Below are 25,265 nucleotides of genomic sequence, written 5' to 3'. Positions count from 1 at the left end.
GATTAAAGGCTTGCACCACCACTACCCTGCTTAGACGCTACATTTTTAATTCCAGAGACTGACACACAGACTCAGCTTCCACTTATCCCCTTTCAGCTTTGGACTTTCACATTTACGTTATAACAGTGAATGTCAGGATCGGACAGCTTCAAATAAATAAAATCTTGATGTTAAAATCCAGGACCCTAAACCAAGGGAATTAAAATGGCACTACCCCCACATTCTCTCTGCAGTTATTAAAACTCCAGTCACCATTGTGGCCACCCAGTAATCGTCCCTTTGGTAGCCTCACCTGATGGGGACAGCCTCTTTTTCTTAGGGCACTGGAGTTCAGCCCTCTGATCTGCTAGCTAGTCTCTGTGGATAATTAACCAGGGGGAATGAGCCAGGTCAGACTATTCTGGGGTTATGAGGAAACCCTATGTGAGATGCTAAATTGGGAGCAAATATTGATCAGTGAAGCTTTGAAGTTTTTAGGGAGGTAGCTGGGGTCATTGCTTCTCCAGGGGTGTGGTTTCTCTAGATGAGACTTTCTCCTAGGAAATCTTCTGATTTCCAAGTCAGAAGAATACTGCTGGGCAGGTCTCAATCTGCCTATGAGAGAACTTGGAGATATGAGGGTTTTCTTTCTCTTTTTCCAAGTCTAAGTCACAAAACTACATCCTCCATAAACAAGGACTATTGGCTTACATGCATTCTGAGACCTCTGCACTTTGTTACTGCCGTGTGGGAAGATGAAAGGATTGGATCGTTCACTTAGGGCTCTGGATTTATAGATAAGGTGCCCTAATCATTGGGTCAGTTTCTCTCCACCCTTAGGCCAATTACGATAGGATTAGGAAAGCACTGAAGTTCTGAGGTGTTCTACCCAGGGGGGTGAAGAGCGATGTGTAAGATCATTTTAAATTCTTGTGTCATTTAGTGCAATGGTTTCTGGAGGAGCAGAGGATTAAGAGAGAGAGAGCCAAGTAGGAGAAGTGTCCTAGAGCCCTTTGGAAATACTGTGAATGATGTGACAAAAACAGGGAGTGTCTAGTGCCTGATCTTGGATGGACGGTAGATCTGCAGCCTGTGGCTAAAAGTGAGGTGGACTGGCTCCATGGGGTTGTATGAAGAATGACAAAGTAATAGTGCCCAGGATCCAAAGACTGGAAGATGCAGGCGCCTTCATATTAAGAGGGCCTTTGTAAGACTTAGATCTGTGCAGTTCACAAACAGCACTAAATATTCAGGCTCCTGTTTTTGCTCTTCTCCACCTGGGGACGCGAGAGGGGGGGGTGTCGATCTACAATACCAGGATTTCTGCTGTTCTCAAATGGTCTCCATCAAGCAGCTAACTTTGGCATCATAGCCTGCTTTCCACATGATGTCACCTCCACGGCCATTGAAGTCACTAACCAAAGACATTCGCTAAGGGAGCATGCCAGGCGGGTGGGGGAATGCAGTGAGGAACTGCTGTGTGCTGTGACCTTCAAAAGTCGCGTGCTGGAGCTTTTATCTTTCGCCTTCTCCGGAGAATCCGAAATGTGTTAAGGGCAAAAGGGAAAAGCCAAAGAAGGAAGTTAACTGAGTTCTCAGGCACATCCTAAGACACCTACGGCCCCCTCTCCGCCCACTCTTAATTAGCCTAATCCGCGCGGTCCAATCCTCCCCGCCGTAACGTCTGTCAGAGGCTCAAGTCCCGCCCCTCCTCCGTCTCGGGCCAATGGCCGGGCCCGAGGCGACTCCCCCGAGAGGGGCGGGATCGGGTTTCGGCCAGTGGGCGGGGCCTCGCCGAGGACCCTGGGCTGGGCGCCTCCGCCGGTTCGTCTACCCTTCCCCTCGGCCGCCTCCTTTCAACCTTGTCCGCCGGTTGGCGCGGTCTCCGTCACAGCGGCCGCCGCTCCTGTCGTTAGCTGCGGCTCCTCTCCCTCCGTCCCCGCCCCAGCAGGTCCCGGGGTCGGCCCAGCCATGGCTCTACTCACGGCGGCAGCCCGGCTCCTGGGAGCCAAGGTGAGCGGCGGAAAGGAGGGAAGCCGGCGCGCCGCCGCGGGGTGGGGCCGAGCCGGCCGCAGGCCCTCCGGCGCCCGGGCGCCCTCCGCGCCTTAAAGGGGCCCGGCGCTTGGCCGCCCGCCAGCCCTTCCTGGCGCTCCTAGGCCATGTGCGGCGCTGCCCTTCCTCCCGGCTCCCGGCCTGCAGTCCTCGGCCGCCCCGGCCCGGCCTGGCTGTCAGATCCCAGGTCGGCGGCCCGGGCCCGGCCTGGCTGTCAGATCCTAGGTGGGAGGGAGGGAGGGAGGGAGGGATGCGTGGTCCCGGCAGAAGGGCCGGCGAGGAGAGGTGTGGCGTGCCGCCGGAGCCAGGGGAAGAATTGTTTGCAGGGGGGGCAGGGGGGTGAACCGAGGTGCTCACTTTTGTCACCGGGCCAGAGCTGCAGCCGGGGCTAATTTTGGGCTCTGCTCTGTGGAGTGAGTCCTGTCAGGACCTGTTTTTTTTTTTTTTTTTCTCTCTCTCATTGTAATTGCAGCCTTTTAAGGGACCCGGCCGGGTCAGTTTTGCTAGAGGAGTGGACCCCCAGCTCCCCTTTGTCCTTGGGACGCTTGCACTTACTGTATATAGGAGGAGCTTGTGTAGGGTGTGGCATTTCTGTTAAACCTGCTGATAGAATATCGCACAGGACTCCAGCAAGAACCAGAAAGGTTGTGCCACCAAGCTGCAGGCCAGTAAATGAGGAGTAGCACCAACCAAGGTCACATGACCAATTCTACTACTAAGTTGTGCGGGTTTTCCTGTTCGTCTTAAGTCTCCTCTAACCAGAAGTACTTCCTCTGAATTCCCTGGGGCCCTTTAAGTTGAACATTTTTTGCCTTTCAAATCCAGAAATTCAAGTCCAAGTAATGATAACTCTGATTTCAGGTGATCTACTACTTTGGGCTCTGCATAACCCGGCCCTTTAAACAGAGACCCAGCTGTGCTGAGGGAATCTCAGCCCTCTCATCCAAGTGGGGACAGCCCCACAAAATGACCTTGGCTTCTGTAAAGAACTTAGTTTTTTCTCTCTTCAGTGGGCAGCTTGAAACTCAGTGTGCCTGGAGGAAAGAAAAGGCTTAGAATGGTTTTGACTCGCTGTGAGTAATTCATAGTTGTCAGGTACCGCAAAACCTGTAGGTTTATCTTGGGGTTCTTCTGAGCACCCAGAAACAAGGTAGAGGCTGCTTATTTGGTAGATACTTGGCTGTTGCTACTCCTGCTGCCAGGGAACTGGGTAAGGAATCCTCTTGGGAAATGAAGCAAGTTCTAGACAGTGTTTTGGCAGAATAGTGGACCTATAATTAGATCATTTCAGAGCTGCTAACCCAGACCAGATAGTCCTAACACAACTGAACTTGAAAAAGCCTTTGGATTTACCTTGAGTTTATCTTGCCAGGTAAGGTCCTAGGAAATCTCAGAATGTTTTGGGGATGACTGCTGTCGGACCCCAGAAACCTTAGATTAGAAGTCTTTTGGTCAAGTACTTGCCTAGCATGCATGAATTTCAGTTTGCCTTGCATTGAGTGTGATGGTAATACCTGTCATCCCAACACTTGTGAAGTGGAGACAGGAGCTGCATAGTGGTCTGAGGCCATCCTGAGCTACATGGTACCCTGCCTCCATTCACAAAAGGGGTTACTCTTAAAATCAGCAAAGCCTTAGCTGGCCGGTGGTGGCACACGCCTTTAATCCCAGCACTTGGGAGGCAGAGGCAGGTGGATCTGTGTGAGTTGGAGTCCAGCCTGGTCTACAGAGTGAATTCCAGGACAGCCAGGACTGTTTCACAGAGAAACCCTGTCTCAAAAAATAAAAAATAAATAAAAATAAACAGCAAAGCCCAGAAGCAGAGCTTGGTGGCTCTCAACTGTAAAACAAACCCTGGGAGCTTAGGCAGGAGGATCATTACAAATTCAAGGTCAACCTGGGCTGCACACAGAAGTTCGTTAAGCTTGAACTCCAAGGGTAAGTGCTTTGCTGTGCAAGCATAAGGACCCAAGTTCCTATCCCTACCTCGTAGACTTCTTGTGGGCTGCCAGCTCACAAAAAAAAGGACACAGGCTTATTATTAATTATAAAAGTTTGGCCTATAGCTTAGGCTTGTCCCACTAGCTCTTATGGCTTAAAGTAAGCCATATCTTCTAATCTATGTTCTTTTCTGTGGCTCAGTTGCCTTTACTCTGCACTCTCCATCCTGCTTCCTCCTCCTTCTTCCCAGAACTCTTGTCTGTCCAGAAGTTCCTGCTGTACCTCCTGCCTAGCTATTGGCTGTTTAGCTTTTTATTAAATCAATCACAGTATCACAGTGTAAAAGTACCTCCACCTAAAACCCATGTTTGGTTACATGTGCCTATAACCCTCAGTGCTGGGTGTGCGGGAGCTTGGAGACAGATGGGAACGCCGGGTCTCGATTGCCAGTCAATCTGGCAGAAATGGGTTTGAATGAGAGACTATTAAAAATATTAATAAGGTGAAGGCCAGTAGAGGAAGACACCCAAAGTCACTCTTTGACACACGACATGTGTGTGTGCACACAGACACACATGGAGAGAGAACAACAACATTGAAACAAACACACAAACAGAAAAAACTCTCCAAGCCTGACAAGACTGAGGAGTAGACTTTGAGTCTGCAGTGTCACTGCGGTTCTGAGGACCCTTCACTCTTACCAGCGCCGTTCTTACCTGCCTGAGCTTTCTGAATTAGCCTCCAGTTTGATTAGTCATTGGTAATAAACCTTTACTTTTTAATATTAGAAGAGGCTTCATTAAGAAAGTAAGCCGGGCGGTGGTGGTGCACGCCTTTGGTCCCAGCACTCGGGAGGCAGAGATAGGCGGATCTCTGTGAGTTCGAGGCCAGCCTGGGCTACAGAGTGAGTTCCAGGAGCTACACAGAGAAACCCTGTCTCGAAAAACCAAAAAATAAAAAGGAAAAATAAGGAGATAATTACTCAGTGATAGAATGTTTGCCTTGAATGTGCAAGACCCAAGGTTTGTAAACCTCCAGAGTATGTGTGTTCTGGAATTACCTCACTAATGCAGCTAAAGAACCTGAGGTGGGAAGGTAGGAAGATCTCATATTCCAAAAGTTTCAGGCCAGTCAGGGACTACATAATGGGACTGGTAAAAGAAAAAAAAGAAAAAAAGAAAAACCAATTAGAAAGAAAAAATTGAGAGGAGAGAGATGGCTCAGCAGTTAAGAGCACTGACTGACATTCCAGAGGACCAGGATTCAATTCCCAGGCCATCCAGTGTCTGATCAGGCCAGGATTTATTTTAAAAAAAGAAAAAGAAAGAAAAATTAATTTTTTACCCCTCCCCTCCAAAAAAAAAAAAATCTATCAAGACCTGTAGATGAATAAGTACATTTTGGCTAGGAGGTTGTAGTTTATGCCTATCCATACTTGAGCTGGTTTGGTCCTGGTGTTTTCACAGGTGATTGGGTTTGTAGTTAGGCTAGGAATTGGAATAGGACCATTGGGTCACCTTTAGGCCTTTGAAGTCAATGTGCTTAAGACAGTCTCATCATGTAGCCCAGTCTGGCCAAGAACTCACTCACTCACTCTCTCTCTCTTTCTCTCTCTGTCTGTCTGTCTGTCTGTCTGTGTCTGTCTGTCTGTCTGTCTCTCTCTCTCTCTCTCTGTCTCTCTCTCTCTCTCTCTCTCTCTCTCTCTCTCTCTCTCTCTCTCTCTCGTTTGTTTTGCTTTTTGAGACAGGGTTTCTCTGTAGCCCTAGCTGTTCTGGACTCATGCTATAGTTCCAGACTGGCCTTGAGTTCAAAGAGATCCACTGCCTCTGTCTCCTAAATGCTTGGGATTAAGGCCATCCTGAGCTACATGGTACCCTGCCTCCATTCACAAAAGGGGTTACTCTTAAAATCAGCAAAGCCTTAGCTGGCCGGTGGTGGCACACGCCTTTAATCCCAGCACTTGGGAGGCAGAGGCAGGTGGATCTGTGTGAGTTGGAGTCCAGCCTGGTCTACAGAGTGAATTCCAGGACAGCCAGGACTGTTTCACAGAGAAACCCTGTCTCAAAAAATAAAAAATAAATAAAAATAAACAGCAAAGCCCAGAAGCAGAGCTTGGTGGCTCTCAACTGTAAAACAAACCCTGGGAGCTTAGGCAGGAGGATCATTACAAATTCAAGGTCAACCTGGGCTGCACACAGAAGTTCGTTAAGCTTGAACTCCAAGGGTAAGTGCTTTGCTGTGCAAGCATAAGGACCCAAGTTCCTATCCCTACCTCGTAGACTTCTTGTGGGCTGCCAGCTCACAAAAAAAAGGACACAGGCTTATTATTAATTATAAAAGTTTGGCCTATAGCTTAGGCTTGTCCCACTAGCTCTTATGGCTTAAAGTAAGCCATATCTTCTAATCTATGTTCTTTCTTGATCCCCATTAAATCTATCCCAGGTGCTGGAGTTACAGGCTTGCACCATCTGATCCATCCTAAAGGGAATTTTGTATCAGTGAGAATTACTTCTCTAGGTTAGGATGTTTAGAACTTTGAAAAGATCAGTGCAGTTTTATATTAACAATGACTTACAGAATGCCTTCACTCCCCATTCTCCATAAGCCCTAGTCAGAAATTAATTTCAACAAAACAATAATTTTTCTCCTGTGAAATAGGCTTAACACCCAACACTTTTGAAGGCAAGGCTCTGATCTCTGTAGTTACCTTCCTTGATCAAGTGGAGCTTTACCTTGTGGGCTAAGTCTGTCTGTTCCTACTGGGCTTTAAATTGGGAGCAGGTGAGTATGAAGTCATAGGCATAGACAGGTAGTCAGGACAGAAGTGTGGTCAGTGACATTGAGAAGGATTGATGGATGGCATTCTGGTTCTTAGAATCTGAGCAGACTTGGATCTCAGCTAAAGCCACACAGTGAGTTCTTGGGCCTTATGACAGTGTTTTTGGGGCGGGGGATAGGGTGTGAGATTTGAAGCAGTGAGGCAGCTCTGCAGTGTCTTCTTAGCACCTGCCCATTCTTCCGGGGCATTGTAACCTGGGTGCTTGATCAGACTGTGATCCGAAGCAGTGATGGAATCTGACAGTTTATAGTTTTTGGACTGATGATGTGTGATGCTGGGATTATAGGCGTGACCGACACACCCAGCTTTATTTTTTTTCCATATGATTTAGAGAAGGAGTCTTGTAAAACCTAGAGCAGAGTGTTAGCAGCTAAAGCTTGTTAAAAAAAAATCTAGCAGAAGTGAGGGAATCATTCAGTATTTCCAAGAGAGTGTTGAGGTGACAAGCCATTGCGTAGACTGTCTATGGGATAATTTGTGTCTGGGTGCACGTCACACAGTGCTCTGTGGGTGTCGGGGCACTTGGTGTGAGTTAATCTTTTTTCTCCTTCCACAAACTCAGGTCATCAGGCTTGGCAGCAAGTGCTTTTACCTGCTGGACCTTCTCACCAGCCCAGGCATAAATTTCTAAATTAAAATTAATAAAAGTTAATGCATTAAAAAATAATAAATTGGGCCGGGCGGTGGTGGCTGCGCACGCCTTTAATCCCAGCACTTGGGAGGCAGATCCAGGTGGATCTCTGTGAGTTCGAGGCCAGCCTGGTCTCCAAAGCGAGTTCCAGGAAAGGCGCAAAGCTACACAGAGAAACCCTGTCTCAAAAAAAAGCAAAAACAAAAAAAAAAAAAAATAATAATAATAATAATAATAAATTGAATCTGGAGAGATGTGGAATCAGTTAAGAGCATGAACTATTATAGAAGACCTGAGTTTGGTTCCCAGCACCCACATTGGGTGGCTTTACAATTGCCTTCACCTCCAACTCCAGGGGATCCTACGCCCTCTCTGGCCTTCTTGGGCACCTGCACACACATGGCATACTCAGACACATAAATTAAAAGGAATCTTTAAAAATAAATTTTATAAGCTACGCATGTTGGCCATTTCCTTAACTGCATCATTTTAGAGGCAGAGGCATATGGATCTCTGTGAGTTTGAGGCCAGCCAAAGCTATATAGTGACACCCTGTTTCACACACACAATTTAAAAAATACTTAATAAGATAAGCAAACTTATAAAAAACAGTATGGGTTTCTGCTGAAACAAAAAGTCCTTTTCTGAGGTTTGAGTTGTACCTTTTTTTTTTTTTTTTTTTAAGATTTATTTATTTATTTTGTATATAGCATGTATGACCAGAAGAGGGCACCAGATCTCATTACAGATGGTTGTGAGCCACCATGTGGTTGCTGGGAATTGAACTCAGGACCTTTGGAAGAGCAGCCAGTGCTCTTGACCACTGAGCATCTCTCCTGCCCCGAGTTGTATCTTTTATGGTCTTCCTGTCTGAGGAACTGTAGGCAAGTGGGACCAGTTAGAAAGTGACAAGTAGGAGCCAGCAAGACAGTTCAGCAGGTAAAGGCGCTTGGCCACCAAGCCTTATGATCACTCCAGTCCCACATGTTGGAAAGAGAACCAGTTCTGTAATTTGTTCTCTGTCCTCCACACCAAAGCCATGGTGTGTGTGTGTGTGTGTGTGTGTGTGTGTGTGTGTGTGTGTGTGTGTGTTTTTCTTTCTGTCTGTCTGTGTTACTCAAGCACTTAAATAATAATACTGTAATTGAAAAAAATTTTAAGGCTGGGTGGGGGTGGGGGTGGTGCAGCACACCTTTAATCCCAGCACTTGGGAGGCAGAGGCAGGCGGATCTCTGTGAGTTCGAGGTCAGCCTGGGCTACAGAGTGAGATCCAGGACAGGTTCCAAAGCTATAGAGAGACCCTGTCTCAAAAAAAAAAAAAAAAAAAAAAAAAAAAAAAAAAAATTTTTTTTTTGAAGGGAAATGACAGGTAGAATTATTAAGAGAATTCCTGTTGGCATTAAGGGGTCAGAGTCTGAGCTCTGGCCTACTCTGCTGGGCTGAAGTGGCCTGACCAAACACTCCAGGCTGACTTCCAGCACGACCATTGGGAAACACAGGCTTTCAATGTCTTTGGTTCTCTGACCTGGTTCTGGAAAGAGAGGAGTCTTTGTCCTAGACCAATTTCTTTTGTTGTCGTTGGGAAGTTTTTTGATTTTTCTTGTATTTCCTTTTGAGTTCCTCTGAGACAGGGTCCCATGTAACTGAGGCAGGCTTTAAATTCCTGAAGGATCAGGCAGGGTCCTTCTGCCTCCCAGGGGCTAAGATTATAAATGTGCACCACCATGACAGGCCTTCATTCCTTAATTATTTTTGAGATTGAAATGCTGAGGAGACAGGTGTTTTTATTTATTTTTGAAACAGTCTCACTCCACCACCTCTCCTGCTCCATTGTTTTTTTTTTTTTTTTAGGTAGGCTCTCACTCTATGCCTGGCTGATCTGGAACTCACTGTATAGATCAAGCTGGCCTCGAATCCTCAGACCTGCCTGCCTGAGTTAAAGACGTGCGCCTCTACTCCTGGCTTTATTTACTTAGTTTTTTTTTTATCTTTTTTTTTTTTTTTTGGTTTTTTTTGGTTTTTTTTCGAGACAGGGTTTCTCTGTGTAGCTTTGCACCTTTCCTGGAGCTCTCTTGGTAGCCCAGGCTGGCCTCGAACTCACAGAGATCCACCTGGCTCTGCCTCCCGAGTGCTGGGATTAAAGGCGTGCGCCACCAACGCCCGGCTTACTTAGTTTTTTTTGAGATGGGGTTTCTCTGTGTAACAGCCTTAGCTGCCCTGGAACTTTCTTTTGTAGACCAGGCTGGCCTCGAACTCACAGAGATCTGCCTGGCTCTGCCTCCCGAGTGCTGGGACTAAAGGCGTGCACCACCACTACCACCACCACCACCACCACCACCACCACCACCACCCAGCCCAAGTTTTTTTTTCTTAATACAAGTAGTTCTTTCTGCATCCAAAGCCTCTGTAGCTCAGGATTTCTCCTGCTGGCTATGGGCGAATCTGCTGGTGTTGTGTTTGCATCTGTCTTGCTCTGTCATCTGCTGCTGACGACAGTGTCCTGTTAAGATCAGGGTGATTTCTCCAAGGCTCTTTGTTTTCTGTGTACAGGTGTTTTGTCTGTGCACTGTGAACATGCCTGGTGCCTGAAGAGGCTAAAAGGTGGCTAAAGTCCTGGGACTGGAGTTACTGACAGTTGTGAGCCACCATGTGGGTGCTGGGAATTGAACCCAGGCCCTCTTAACCACTGAGCCATCTTTCCATCACCACCACTACCTAGCTTTTTGTTTGTTTGTTCATTTTTTAAGGCAGGGTCTGTGTATCCCTGACTGTCTTGGAACTCTGTATAGACCAGACTGGTCTCAAACTCACAGAGCTATGCCTGCCTCTTCCAAGTGCTGGAATTAAAGGCTTTTTGACATTATGTCTGGCCTCTCTCTCAAGTTTTTAATGTTGGAATTCCTGGGAATGCAGGATGATGGGCCTAGGATGGAGAGCAAAGAAAAATTGTCTTCCCCCCTGTAAAAGAGAACCCTTCATAGGAGTTAGTAGTAGTAAGATAAGAAGGGTAAGAGTATAACAACCATATTCAGTGGTTATCCAGATATTCCTGAAGTAGTTCACTGATATTGATAACTTGCCCACTGTCCTGTTTTATTAGCAGAATATTCTTAAGTACTATAGAAAAGGCTTTTGAAGCCTTACCTGCATAGAACTCATTGGTCTTTTCCCTTGTAGTCCTGTAAGATAGAGGCGGTTTTATTTTATTTTTATTTTTTTTAAAGATTTATTTATTTATGTATACAGTGTTCTATCTGCATGCATGCACGCACACGCCCGCCTGCCAGAAGAGGGCACCAGATCTCATAGATGGTTGTGAGCCACCATGTGGTTGCTGGGAATTGAACTCAGGACCTCTGGAAGAACAGGCAGTGCTCCTAACCACTGAGTCATCTCTCCAGCCCCTGAGGCGATTTTATATTTTTTTTGGTGTCTGCACCTTTGAGAATCATAATGTACTTCCATCAATAATAGCAAACTCACTGGGCAAGGTACTTTGTACCTACAGTCCCAGCTGCCGTGGGGCCTAGACAGGAGATCCAGGCCAGCTTGGGCTGCATAGTGGGACCTTGTCTCAGAAATTAAACAAGCCAGATGTAATCATTCAGGTGTAAAACAAGCACATCTGTAATCCCAGCTCTCAGGAGTCAACGCGGGGAACATTGATTCAAAGCCAGCCTGTGCTACATGAGATCCTGTCTCAAAAAATAAATAAAATGCAGAGCTCTGTGAGTTCAAAGCCAGCTTGGTCTACAAAGTGAGTTCCAGAACAGCCAGAGTTGTTAGAGAAACCCTGTCTCGGAAAAAACAAAAAACAAACAAACAAACAAAAAAAAACCTAAATAAATAAATAGAATGAGCAAGTACAAGGCAGCAGCCTGTGAGGTTTGAAGAAGCCTGTCAATGGTTATGGTACTTCCACTTTCCCTGTAGGGAATCCTGGCTGTCAGCCATTATTCACAAGCTTTAGCAGCTCTCTGGCTCTCCCCATGAAGGAACTGACCTATTGAGTGAAGCAACTGCCTGACTCACCTGACAGCTGCTGGTCAATGAGGTGACTACTTGTGGCAAGCAACCAGAAGCCAGGGTCCCTGCTGCCACAGCTCCAGGGTTGGGGAGGAGCTGGGAGGCAGACATTCAGAAAGTGGTCAGTGAGGACAGCCTGAGCATGATGCCTACGGCCATTCTGCAGCTTGCTGTGGAAATCACTGGGTAGCTGAGTGGAGGCATTTGTGGCTTTGTATGTCACCGTTCTCAAACACCTCCTATCTAGAACTGTTAGTGCTGCTGGTGGAGATTTTAGGGGTTTAGGCAGGAGTATTGGACACGAGTTCCAGGTTAGCGTGATTGTATACAGAGTTCCAGAATACCCTTGATTGTAGTGTCTCAAAAAAAACCTGTGATCCCAGCACCTTGGTAGAAAGCAGAAAGATCAGGAGTTTGAGGCCAGCCTTGGCTACATAGTGAGTTCAGGAACAATCTGTACCATGGGTGATCCTGTCTCAAAAAAAGGTAAAAATGATATCCCTCCCAAGAAAATAGGAAGTTGAAGGTTTTATTTCCTGTTTTATTGCTAAAGGAAATTAGCCATTCACCCTTTCCTAGGGTCTGACTGGTTCTTCTTGTGATGCAAGAGTTTTGTGTTATAGCCAACACATTTCTCTGTTTTTCTTCCTTTCTTTTTTCCCCTACTTTTGAGATAGGGTGTCACATAGCTCAGGTAGCCTCAGACTGGATATGGTATGTAGCTGAGACTGATTTTGAATTCCTAGGCCTGTGTCCATGACACCTGACTCTTTCCTTTTTTCAAAAACATGGTTTCACTCTGTAGCCCAGGCTAGCCTGGAACTTGAATCTTCCTGCTTCAGCCTTTATAGTGCTGGGATTACAAGCATGTCACCACCATGCCATACAAGACCAGTGCATTTTTAAGAAACAAGTACTAAATTTATTACCTATGCACAAGTCAGTGTCCTACGTGCTTTAAAATTTATGTATATGAGTGATTTCTGAGCTGTAGGTACAAGCCGCCATGCCTATTTTATTGTTACTGTTTTTCTTTTCTTTTTTTTTTTTTTTTATAACAGCCTATATTTTTACAAGATACTAGGTATGGACTAGAAATGCATTTAACATACATATGTTAAAACATTCTGAAAAGAACTTACAGGTTACATTTATTTGATAACAAAATGCCTAGTGACTTAACAAAATGCAATTTAGTACTGATATCTGGCTTTTATGAGGGTGCTGGAGATTTGGGCTTGGTCTTTATGCTGCAGAGTAAGCACTCTTGCCCACTGAGCTGTATCCCACAACCTAAAATTGGCCTTTTACTACCATTTTAGAGATTTGAAGTGAGGCTATTGTGTTAGGTGTCATAGCCAAGTAACAGGATGAAAATGGCAGACGACCTGTAGTTAGGACTTCTGTGGGGTTTTTTTTTTTCATGTAACTAGATTGAAATTAAGGTCTGAGATCCAAGTCTGAATTTCCATTAATGTGTTTATTTATTTATTTTAGGACATAGTCTCTTTGTGTTGAAACTGGGCTCAAACCCATGCAGCTGAGGGTGATCTTGCTCTGATTCTCATGCCTCTGCCTTCTGGGTGCTGGGGTTATAGGCTGTATCAGTGTGTAAAGTTCTGGAGTGGTGTGGAGGGGCGTCCAAGGCCTTGTGCATGTTAGACAAGTACTTGCATTACATCCCCATACTCCTTATTTTACTTTTTGATTTTTTTAAATTATTTTTTGTGTGTGTATGGGTGTTTTGCCTGCATGTGTGACTGTGTACCGCCTGTACCCGGTGGCTGTGGACGTCAGAAGAGGGCGTTAGCTCTAGAACTAGAGTTAGGACAGGTGTGAGCTGCAGTGTGGTGCTGGGAGCTCAGGTCCTCCGGAAGGGCGGCCGGGGCTCCCCCTGCTGAGCCGTCGCCCCGGCCTCCTCCGTGTCGTTGTTGTCAGGTGGGTCTCACTCTGTAGACTTAGGTAGCCTAGAAGCTGTGATCCTACTGCCTGTGTGTCCCAAGTGCTGGGGTTACAGGTCTGTACCACCACATCAGTATTCACTCTGTATTCTTTGTAATTAAAGTTGTTCTGACTTGAATATTCCCTTTATCATTTTGAATACTTGGTTAGTCAAGGTTTAGAGAGTCAGTAAGATGACTGTGTACGGTGTACAGAGATAACATATAAAGATGCCAGGAGTGAGCTGGGTGGCTGGAGTGGCCGATGCCTTTAATCCCAGCACTCAGGAGGCAGAGCCAGGAGGACCTCTCCAAAGCTACACAGAGAAACTCTGTCTCGGAAAAAAAAAAAAAAAGAAAATGCCAGGAGTGTGGTGGCACAGGCCTTTATAACCCAGAATTTGGGAGGCAAAGACAAGCTAATCTCTGAGTTCAAGGCCAACCAGAGCTACATAAGATACCTTGTCCAAAAAGGAAAAAATAAAAATGTGTTTGTGTATCTGTCTATGTGTGCGTGCTAACAGTTTTAGAAGCAAGAAGGACACCTGGAAGAGTGGGCATGTGTTTCAGTTCAAGTCCATAAGCCTGAGTACCTGAGAAATGCCAGTATCTTGTCAGTCGTGGTGTTCAAAGGCAGAGGAAGTGTCTGTCAGTCTTGGTGTTCAAAGGAAGAGGTCTGGTGTCTATATTTGGAGAAAAGTATTTCCTAGCTGGGAGAGACAGGAGACTGATTTACCTTTTCTGGTTTTTCTCAGAGGCCCCTGCTGATGAGGTTCATATGCACGTTGAGGGAGTGTCTTTCCACTTAGTCCACTCATACTCACATTCAGAAGAGATTACTTCTGGAAACACCTTTACTCTGGGTATTTTTTAATACTCTCAAGCGGACACCTAAAACAAATGTCACACATAGCATCCAGGGTGACTTACTGCCTTTAAATCCTCTCATTTCTTTGACTCTCTTTTTTCTTGTAATTTTTAATTTTATATGTATGGGTATTTTGTTTGCATGTATGCCCAAGTATCACTTGCATGCCTGGAACCTTCAGAGGCTAGAAGTGGGCATTGGGTTCCCCAGAACTGGAGCTACGGGTGGTTGTGAGCTGCCGCCTGGTGCCATCCCTCTAGCTCTTCTTCCATTCCTGGTCTTAAGTAGTTGTTGGTTAGTTGCTTCTTTGTAGATATGTGCTTTTAAAACCAGGAGGGATGATGAGGTGGGATAATCTTTACCTGTTCCTCTTTTCAGGGGCAAGACAACATGCTTGAAGTTTGCGTCAGTTGAGATGAGCATCTTTGTAAGCCCATCTGCTTGTTCCTTTCTGGTTCTCTGGAAAACAAAATAAGCCAGAAGGGTTAGGAACCCTATTGTGAAAGGCTGCCCCTGCCTCTAGGCTGTCCTGGATTGGACAGGTCGAGTGGTGCTGGAAGACTAGGTGATGGAGATATCTCAGCAGCAGGAGTAATCGGCCAGTTTTCTGGGCAGCCACTCACAAATATTGACAATTAAATCTGGATGGACTAAATGCTCTATATAACAACTATGTTGTCCAGGAACCCAGGTGTATGAGAGAAACTTTTTGGTTTGGTTTGGTTTTTGGTTTTTCGAGACATGGTTTCTCTGTGTAGTTTTGGTGCCTGTCCTGGATCTCTCAGTAGTCCAGGCTGGCCTCGAACTCACAGAGATCCGCCTGCCTCTGCCTCCCGAGTGCTGGGATTAAAGGTGTGCACCACCAACCACCCACCTGCCACCGCCGCCGCCGCCGCCACCACCTAGGAGAAAAACTCTTAAAGGAATACTAGTGATAGTGTAGGTATGAGCAGCAGGCTTCTGCCAGGCTATTTATGGCCTGGTAAAACTTGATGCCAAAAGTCCTAAAAGGTGAAACTGGAGAGGCAGTCACTGCGACTCGTTGATGCAAAGGAGAGAAGGATGTTGATAAGATTTTGTCTTGATCTCTTTGCAGCATTCATCCTGCCTGGTTTTTGCTGTCCGGCATGCCAGTTCTACCACGGTAAGATCTGGCAAGGAGTACAGAATCCAGCAGTCTGACTCAGGGTAGAGTGTTTGGCAGCTACTTGCCTTGCTATCTTAAGTCTGTTGGAAATATTTTTTTGATTTTATGTGCATTGGTGTTTTGCCTGCATGTATGTCTGTGTGAAGGTGTTGGATCCCCTGGAAATGGAGTTACAGACAGGTGTGAGCTACCATGTGGGTGCTGGGAATTGAACCCTGGTCCTGGAAGAGCAGCCAGTGCTCTCAACCACTGAGCCATCTCTTCAGCCCCTTAAGAAATAATTTATCAAGTGGAGTAGTAATGTGGAAATAGTAAGTGTTCCCTCCCCTCTTTATTTTTTATAATGCTGAGCATTAAACCCAGGGCTTCACACGTACTAGGCAAGTACTTTGCCACCAGACCATACTCATAACCCCTAAATGAAATAAAAGTTACTGCTAAGGTTTGTTTGTTTTTTAATTCCTAATGCAGGGTCTTATATAGCTCTTTTATTAAATTCAAGTGAACATCACTGTCCATATCCAGAACATTTTCATCTCTTCAAAATGAAGCTCTGCATTCCCTCGTCCCCATTCCTGGCAGACAGAGAAATGCTAACAGACAGTCTTCACATACCTTCTTTATAGTAGGAAGCCCTCTCTCTATGTTTTCCTATCACTTAACCCTTCTGTTTCTCTTTCTAGAATTTGAAAGATGTACTGAGCAATCTGATACCTAAGGAGCAGGCCAGAATTAAAGCCTTCAGACAGCAACATGGGAAGACGGTGGTGGGCCAAATCACTGTGGACATGGTAAGCCGTGGTGTCTTAGACGGGAAAAGTAGCCCTGTAATGTGTGCCACAAAGTTACCATTTCTTTACTGGTGGTTCAGAAGTATTCTATTCAGTACAATGAAATGTTGGGATTTATGGTATTCATTAGAGAATAGTTCTTTTCTGCAAATTTAATAATTAAGCCTAACCTTATTCACCTATGACAAAGATACATGTAGTTTCTGGTTCTGTTCCCAGCTCTTTAGCTAGGGCTGGACTGTCTTTTGATTGTTGTGGCAGCCATCCAGTTCAACTGTAGCCCCAGTAAATCCTCTGTACAGCCTTAGGATAACTTCCTCAGCCATAGGAGTTTGAGCAACTCAGCTAACAATTTTTAGTCATTGCCTCCTTCCCTTTGCCCATAATAGAACTCAGCGTAGGGAATGTGGAGGGGTTGAGATCGGTCAGGAGAAGGAAGCCAAGGCTGGAACACTGAAGAAACAGTAGTGGCCTGGTGCAAGCGTCCGTTCCCTGCACCAGCAGACCTTGATGACACGCTGGTTAGTTCTAGAAATCACCCCAGAAACTGCCCCCTGAGTGTGTCTTGCAAGTAAGGAAGTAAAGGTCTTCTCTGAGCTCCATGGTCTGAGCCGCTCTGATTGGTCACTTCTTTCCTGTAGATGTATGGTGGCATGAGAGGCATGAAAGGACTTGTGTATGAAACATCAGTTCTTGATCCTGATGAGGTAAGACACCATCATCCGTCAGTGATTGCCAGTGGGCTCTGACCGTACAAACCAGTTTGGAAGCCAACGCTTTTCTCCTTAGAGCACCTGAGTACAGAGTAAGGGAACAAAGTCAGAAGTAGACATTTGAAGAGTTAATATTTGAAAGCACTAGGGTTTTGTTTTGGTTTGGTTCTTGTTTGTTTTGTTTTTTTGAAGTCTTACCCTTGGCTGGCCTGGAACTTACGGTATACACCACATTGGCCTTGAACTCATGGCATGTGTCCCCCTGCCCCCCCCTTTTTTAATTGAAGAAAAAAAACAAACCATATATGGGGCTAGAGAGGCGGCTTAGCAGTTAAGACATACTACACCCACACACTCATGTACACACACAACTAAAAATAATAAAAATGTCCAGATATGGTGGCCCACATCTTTAATCCTAGCACTCAGGAGGCAGAGGCTGGTCGATCTCTATGAAGCCAACGCTTTTCTCCTTAGAGCACCTGAGTACAGAGTAAGGGAACAAAGTCAGAAGTAGATCTCTATGAGTCTTCATAGTGAGTGACAGGACTACATAGACATACTCTATCTCAAAAAAATAAATAGATTTTTTTTTTTTTTTTTTTTGGTTTTTCGAGACAGGGTTTCTCTGTGTAGCTTTGCGCCTTTCCTGGAACTCACTTGGTAGCCCAGGCTGGCCTCGAACTCACAGCGATCCGCCTGCCTCTGCCTCCCAAGTGCTGGGATTAAAGGCGTGCGCCACCACCGCCCGGCAGATTTTTTTTTTTAAAGTAAGTGAATATAAGATTTTTTTTTTTTTCTTTTTTTTTGTGTGTTTATTTGGAGTTTTTTTGTTGTGGGTTTTTTAGGGAGGGGGTTCAAGACAGGGTTTCTCTGTATATCTTTGTTTTTTGTGAGACAGGGTTTCTCTGTGTAGCCCTGGCTGTCCTGGATCTCACACTGTAGACCAGGCTGGCCTTGAACTCAGAGATCCACCTGCCTCTACCTCCAGAGTGCTAGGATTAAAGGTGTGCGTCACCATGCCTGCTTTTTTTGTTTTGTTTTGGTTTAGCATATATATAATATTTTTTAATAAATACTTCCACTTTGTGTGTGCATGTTCATGTGTGTGCCCAGGTACAAGTGCCACATTGTAAGTGTGGAGGGCAGAGGACAACTTGTGGGGGTCCCAGGGATCAAACTCAGGCCGTCAGGCTGAGTGTCAAGTGTGTTTACCCACTGAGTGTCTGATATGATTAGGACCAGTCTGTTTTATGATGTACAGATTAATAATCTGGTTGTAATTCTCACTCTTCTTTTTCAAGGGCATCCGTTTCCGAGGCTACAGTATCCCTGAATGCCAGAAACTGCTGCCTAAGGCTAAGGGTGGGGAAGAACCCCTGCCTGAGGGCTTGTTTTGGCTGCTGGTGACTGGAAAGATGCCAACAGAGGGACAGGTATGGTCAGCACTGGCCCTTCCCGTTCCCTATCCTTGTTCTCTCTAGTCTTCAGCATTGAATCCTCATCTGCCCATAGCCAGAGTTTATAGCTTGCTTTGAGAAGGAATCAGCGGGGTCTGACTGCATCTCCTTTTTCACAGGTATCTTGGCTCTCACAAGAATGGGCGAAGAGGGCAGCTCTGCCTTCTCATGTGGTCACCATGCTGGACAACTTTCCAAATAATCTGCACCCCATGTCTCAGCTCAGTGCAGCCATCACGGCCCTCAACAGTGAGAGTAACTTTGCCCGGGCATACGCAGAGGGGATCAACCGAACCAAGTACTGGGAGGTAGGAAATCTGAGTGGGGTGACTGGCTGTAACGGAGTTCAGAGCACTTCCGAGTTACCCCAGGAACCCACTCCACAACTGTGACCCCGAGTTAGTCCCCAGCACTGAAACAAGAGTTGACTGTGAGATGTAGACCTGTTCTTCCCTGTGTGTTTTCCTCTCGTCTGGCTTGTTTCTGTGTCTGTGCGCTCACACAGCATGTGAAGGTCAGAAGGCAGCTTACAGGAACCCGACTTCTCCTCATACAGTGTGGGTGCCAGGGATCAGTGTCCACTGAGCCACCTCACCAGCCCCAAACAAGGAGGGTCTCCATGACGCCTATCACAGTAGTCTGGGAGGACTGAGGCCAGGCACACGCTGGGTTAGACCACCCCAGATACTGTTGGGAGAGGAAAGGTGGCTGGCATCCTGCTTATAAGACCCTGAAACAAATTTCATTCTCTGAAAATGAAAAGGACCTGACTGGTCTAAATGCTGTTGTTGGTGTTGTCCAGTGCGTGCACCGTACACAGCACACACTATCCCACCCTTTCCAGCCCACACACCACAAAGTACAAATTATGTGGGTTTAAGAAGATCCCATCTGCGTGTGGTGTGTCTGTGTTCCTAAATAGGTAAATATAACCTGCTCGGTCTGTATGATGTTACTTGTGCATGTGTTTTCAATAACCAGTTAGTGTCCTCTTCTGGGGTGTATTTTTCAAGATTTATTTTTTACATATTACATGCAAGTGTGTCTATGCACCACATGCATGTAGTGCATGTGGAGGCCAGAAGAGGGCATCCGATCCTCTGAAACCGGAGTTATAGATCATCATTAGCTACCATTTTGGGTGCTGGGAACTGAGCCTGAATCTCTGCAAGAACAAGTGCTCTTAGCTGCAGAACCATCTCTCCAGCCCATGTTTTGGATAAAGTCTTAGGCAAATGCCAGGTATCAAACTCCGGCCTCCTCCATGCTGCACAAGTTTTCTGTCAAAGTACACATGTATCAAATCCTTGCATAATATATCTCGCAGAATACACACCTAAACCTTGAAGCTTTTGCTATTCAATAATTGGTCAGCACCATTTGACTCTTAACATAGGTAATAAATTTTCACTGGAAGATAAAATATAGGATTAAATTAAACATTAGAATACAGAAATGAATTAATTTTAGAAAGTGGGCCAGTGAAAGGGTTCAGCAGGTAAAGGCACGTGCACAATCCCGGAGTCTGACTTCAGTCCCCAGAACCCACATAAAGGTGGTAGGAAAGATGGGGCGTCACGGGGTCATCCTCTAACCTCACTGTGTGCGGTGGCATGTGGGACTCCTGCCCCTTACATGCATGTTAAACACGTACAATAATAATAACTACAACTCCTAAAAATTAAAGATGTAAAGATGATATCTTAGCACATTAATTTAGTGTAGATTTACAGTTTCCTGAGAACATCACAACGCAGCACACATCAGCATTCCGATTTTACTTTAATCCTTAACTGAGTCCTAGGAACCTCAGCTCCTTGTCTGTGAGGTGGTTGTTATATGTTCAGGAGGAAGAAAACTGTATTAGAAACCTGGGTTGCAGTAGTTTATTCAGTATATGGTTATTGTTATTCCTTAATAGACTTTATAACTACCCAGCATACAGCTATCAACCCAGATACACAAACAGTGTTGCAGCCTCATAATGCTTTGCAGGTAATTCCTTTTTTCTCTCCATCTTTTCTTCAGTTGATCTATGAAGACTGTATGGACCTAATTGCCAAGCTACCTTGTGTTGCAGCAAAGATCTACCGGAACCTTTACCGGGAAGGCAGCAGCATTGGGGCCATTGACTCTAAGCTGGACTGGTCCCACAATTTCACCAACATGTTAGGCTATACTGATGCACAGTTCACTGAGCTGATGCGTTTGTACCTCACCATTCACAGGTGAGCTGGATTAGTCATTATACCCTCAAGTGCCTGGATTGATGGGAAACTCTTGGTTTTGGTTTGGTTTTTAGGTTTTGGGTTTTTTGTTTGTTTGAGACAGGATCTTTCTACATATCCCTGGCTGTCCTTGAACTCACTATGTAGATCAGGCTGGCCTCAAACTCATAAAGATCCTCCTGCCTGTCTCCCAAGCGCCAGGATTAAGGGCGTGTGCTACCATGCCCAGCAATGGGGGTAGGAGTACATTAAAATGTTCCTTAATATTATTATCTGGAACAGATGGTCTGTAGCAAAGGGGTAGAAACACCTTGTAGGGATTGAAAATAGGCAAGAAATGAGGAAGAAAAGCTGAAAGGCTTAGGGACGTTGCTTGTGATTGGAAGAAGATAAGCTGCTCACATGAGGCAGTCCGTCAGCTTTCCAGGAGCTCCCTCTTCTGGTCATCATTATTCAGATAGGGGGAGGTAGCTGAGACTATGTAGCTCAGGAAGAGTATTTGCCTAATGCGTGCTTTGAGCTCCATCTTTGATCCTAACAGTGGAAGTGTCGGGCGAAGAGTGGGCATGGGGAGGGAGTAGGCGCCAGCTGACAGGCTCCAGGGTGTTGGGAGCCCATGAGGCCAAGATGTGACGGAAGGAAGAAAAGCAGTCTTGTCTTTCTCCGACTCTGCTTCTACCCCACAGCGACCATGAGGGTGGTAATGTAAGTGCCCACACAAGCCACCTGGTGGGCAGTGCCCTCTCAGACCCTTACCTGTCCTTCGCAGCAGCCATGAACGGGCTGGCAGGGCCTCTCCATGGACTAGCGAATCAGGTAAGACCAGGCTCTCCCTGTTCTGTTTTCACCCACATGCTCTGCCCCTTGTCTTGACGTTCTTTCCTTGGCATGTACATTGACGTTCCTCTCCCCAACCCTAAACTGAACATACAGGAAGTGCTCGTCTGGCTAACACAGCTACAGAAGGAAGTTGGCAAAGATGTATCAGATGAGAAGTTACGAGACTACATCTGGAATACACTCAATTCAGGACGGGTAAGCAATCAGGAAGAGACTGAGACCCAGACACTGCAACTTGAAAGAAAATTCCAGGCCATCGAGACCTTGTCTCAAGGGGAAAAAAAAAAGAATAAAAGCTGTCCCTGCATTAATTAGCCAGAAACCTGCCTTTCTATTGTTTCCCTTGTGGATTTAATTTTCTTTTTTATGTATGATGCTCGGGCTTGAACCCAGCATCTTCTGGCTAGGCAAGTGCTCTACCACTGAACTGTGTTCCCAGCCCTTGCTTTTTTTTTTTTTTTTTTTTTGGAGACAGGGTTTCACTGAATTACCCAGGCTGAATTTGAGCCACCAGGACCAAATTATCCTGAGGGTGAAGAGGAAAAGTTCTACCTGAATATGCCAAATGTAATTTTTCCACCCTTTACAGGTTGTCCCAGGATATGGTCATGCAGTACTAAGGAAGACTGACCCCCGATATTCCTGTCAGAGAGAGTTTGCTCTGAAACACCTGCCTAATGACCCCATGTTTAAGCTGGTTGCTCAGCTCTACAAGATTGTGCCCAATATCCTCTTGGAGCAAGGGAAGGCCAAGAACCCTTGGCCCAACGTAGACGCTCACAGTGGGGTGCTGCTCCAGGTGAGTCCTTCCTCTCATACCTCCCGCTCCCCTGGACTGCTCTTTTGTTCTTTGCCACGAGCAAAATCACCCCTAACCAGAACAGGGGCATGGAACCCAAAGCCTCATGCGTGGCCTTTTATTAAGAGGTCTTACTCAGTACTCTTGAGTGGCTTGGAACTCCATGTAGATCAGCTTGGCCTTGAACTCAGATCCGATGCCTCTGCCTCCCAAGTTCTTTGAATGAAGATACATATGCACCACCAGGCCTGGCACTTTCTCTAGTTAATTGATGTGTGTGTGTCTGTGTGTGTCTGTGTGTGTGCTGGCATCTGGGTGCCAGAGGTGATGTCAGGTGTCTGCTTTCTATATTACTTTTGGAGACAGGGTCTCTTACTGAGCCTGGAGTTCATTGATTCCACTCATCAGCAACAAGCTCAGGGATCTTCCTGCTTCCAGGATTTCAGGCACAGGCCGCTACACCCTGACTTACATGTGCGTGCTGGGAATCTGAACTCAGGTCCTCAGTCTTGAAAGGCAAACCGCCTACAAACGAAGCTGTTCTTGGCCTCTGACCTTAAGCTTTTGATCTCTTGCCTCAGCCTCTTAAGTGGATAGAATTTCAGGTCTACAGCACCAGCCCTGCTAGAGTAAGGAGTCTTCCATCGCCTCCCTCACAGCCTTCGATACCACTGCTCACGGCAGGGCCCAGGTTCCAGTTGCTGTGCTTCTCCTAGTGTTCATTCTGTGTGAGGCTGAGAGGACCAAGACTGGATAAAAGGGGGAAACGAAGTCTCTAAGGTCCTTGTTGCCATGGACTTGTGTATGCCACTGTCTCTGGCTTTTAATAAAGCCTTCTCTTCTCTTCTACCTAACAGTACTATGGCATGACGGAGATGAACTACTACACAGTCCTGTTCGGAGTGTCGAGGGCACTGGGTGTGCTGGCACAGCTCATCTGGAGCAGAGCCCTAGGCTTACCTCTAGAGAGGCCCAAATCCATGAGCACGGACGGTCTGATGAAGCTGGTGGACTCTAAGTCAGGGTAAAACGGGAGATTGGGGACATGACTAAGAAAATGAGGAAGCTTACAAATAAAGTATAATTTTGTTTTGTTTCAGGGGCCTTTAAGACTTAAGATTAAACTGTTTCTGAGGCACTGAAAATACATTTGAAGTTAAAATATAAATTAAGAGTTAAAAGATGAAAAGCGACCCCTTCTTCCCTCACCAGCTCACTTCCCTACCTGGTATGAGTTGTCCACCAACTGTAGGATAACCAGGACTAATGCATGAGGTCAGGGTTAGATCTGGCTACCCACCATCTCTAGAGTGAGAGTCTGGCTCCTCTTCTTTAGGTCAAAGCGGGTTACAGAAAAGCTGCAGTCACCCTGTGAAGCTTTGCTTCTACTCCACCAGCCCTCCAAACCCCTGAGGCCGGGCCGGGTCCTTTTGTCACCGTAGGGGTCACGTGGGTGTCAGCTGTGTCCCACCCGTTTGCCTTTTCCTGGGTGTGCAAGATCTACTGGTTAGCGGGAAACACTTTGGCAACTTTTTTGCTGTGGTCGGGTGACCATCAACGTCATGGTATTTATTGTAACTGGTACCGAGCATTTGATTCTATTTCTCTTTTTAAATTATACCATTAACGCTGAAGTCTGGGAGTGTTCTGTTTCCTTCCAGGCTTCCTACACCTGCTGTGCCTCAGTGGAGGATGCTCTGGGTCTCCTGTCCTAGCCTCTGCTAGAGTCCTCTTAGCAGGTCTTGATCTGTGGTCTTCCCAGTCATTTGGCTCTATCAGTACTTAATGTGAACTAGGCCTTTTACTTCATGGAACATAAGCCACTCTCTTCTGACCTTGTTTTCCCTGTTAATATGCTCTGGCACACAGAACAAGGGCTCAGGAATGACCAGCCCCTTCATGGTCTGGTCCCAGGGGTTCTAGCTTTCTTTTTGAACAGAAAAATGACTTGCAATTGAATATAGTTCCCTTTGAATATCAGTTGGACTAGGTCTGTGGGAATTCAAAACAGTGAGCCTTCTTCTCATCCCCTGCGCCAAGGACATGTCCCTTTATTTATCGATGTCTTTCTCTTGCTCTTTCCTTAAGAGCTCACAGTATGGTGTTTATTTTAGCAGTCCCAATTTGCACAGATTTTCAGTGACTCAGAATGCTCCACTGCCCTTTCTTTGGGAAAGGGTTGAGATACACTCCTGTTGTGCCCCTCCTTACCCCAGACTCCTGCCTGTGTTTGTGTGGAACCCAGACCCCAGGGCCACACTGCTGAGATGGACACACTGTAACCCCTGGGTAACTGTTAAGTCATGATGCAGACTTCAGGTTGTTCTGTATAAAATGAAAAATAATAAATGTTTTTATTAACAATGCTTGAGCTTGCTATTGCATAAGGCCTGAAAGAATCATTATGAGGTGAGGGATGTGGTTAGGAAGGTCCAAACTAGTGGGTGGTCAGTGATTCTGTGTATTCCTTTTACTTCAGGACTAGACATTGAAGGGGAAGGCTGATTTCCAAAGAGGTTAGGAAGTCCTCTACCTTTAACCCCCATCCCTCCTGACTTGGAAAGACTATGACAGAGACTAATCCAGGAGCTGGTCTAGCCCACTGGGTGAAAGGAACAAGAACCAACCGTACCAAGGACAGATGGAGGACTGCTAGATCCAAACCCAGACCCTAGAGGGTGCTTGTAGCCAGTGTCTTACCTTTATCACTTCCCTTAAGGAGGCCCCCCAAAATAAGGGGTGGTCCTGGGGGGCAGTAGATAGAGGGGAGGTCTAAGACACATGAATCTGTCCTGAGACTCCTGTTACATCTGACCTTCTGAAAAAAATCTATAAATAGGCAAGAAGATAGGTAGTAGGTCCTGGCCTACAGGACGAGCTACTATAGTTAGCAGGGACACTGTGTCCACGAGGCTGTCTTCCCCTTTCCTCCCACAGGAAAGGAGCTATGGCTTTATCTACTCTGCGTATTATGTCACGCCCCCACCCCACCCCGAGAAACAATACAAAAA

General features: G+C 46.1%; 1 protein-coding gene across 1 annotated transcript; it reads left to right on the top strand.

The window, feature by feature from the left end:
* The first annotated feature begins 1,631 nt into the window (after nucleotides 1–1,631).
* Cs (citrate synthase) lies at nucleotides 1,632–24,620 on the top strand. Its single transcript, XM_028855416.1, has 11 exons — nucleotides 1,632–1,992; nucleotides 15,373–15,420; nucleotides 16,107–16,214; nucleotides 16,856–16,921; nucleotides 18,232–18,363; nucleotides 18,507–18,695; nucleotides 20,416–20,615; nucleotides 21,302–21,431; nucleotides 21,549–21,650; nucleotides 22,045–22,254; nucleotides 23,112–24,620. The coding sequence occupies exons 1-11, from the start codon at nucleotides 1,951–1,953 to the stop codon at nucleotides 23,280–23,282; spliced, it is 1,398 nt and encodes a 465-aa protein (XP_028711249.1). The 5' UTR covers nucleotides 1,632–1,950; the 3' UTR covers nucleotides 23,283–24,620.
* Nucleotides 24,621–25,265: the final 645 nt, after the last annotated feature.

The sequence above is a fragment of the Peromyscus leucopus genome, chromosome 18 (assembly GCF_004664715.2).
Source record: "Peromyscus leucopus breed LL Stock chromosome 18, UCI_PerLeu_2.1, whole genome shotgun sequence".
NCBI classification, from domain to species: domain Eukaryota; kingdom Metazoa; phylum Chordata; class Mammalia; order Rodentia; family Cricetidae; genus Peromyscus; species Peromyscus leucopus.
The sequence above is the reverse complement of the archived record's forward strand: the minus strand, read 5'-3'. Positions and strand labels throughout refer to the sequence as shown.

Bases quoted from the DNA above. Each gene is read 5' to 3' on its own strand.
- Cs (XM_028855416.1), top strand. From the start codon at position 1,951: ATGGCTCTACTCACGGCGGCAGCCCGGCTCCTGGGAGCCAAG. The intron at 1,993-15,372 runs GTGAGCGGCGGA...ATCTCTTTGCAG, and splicing joins CCCGGCTCCTGGGAGCCAAG to CATTCATCCTGCCTGGTTTT. The intron at 15,421-16,106 runs GTAAGATCTGGC...TTCTCTTTCTAG, and splicing joins GGCATGCCAGTTCTACCACG to AATTTGAAAGATGTACTGAG.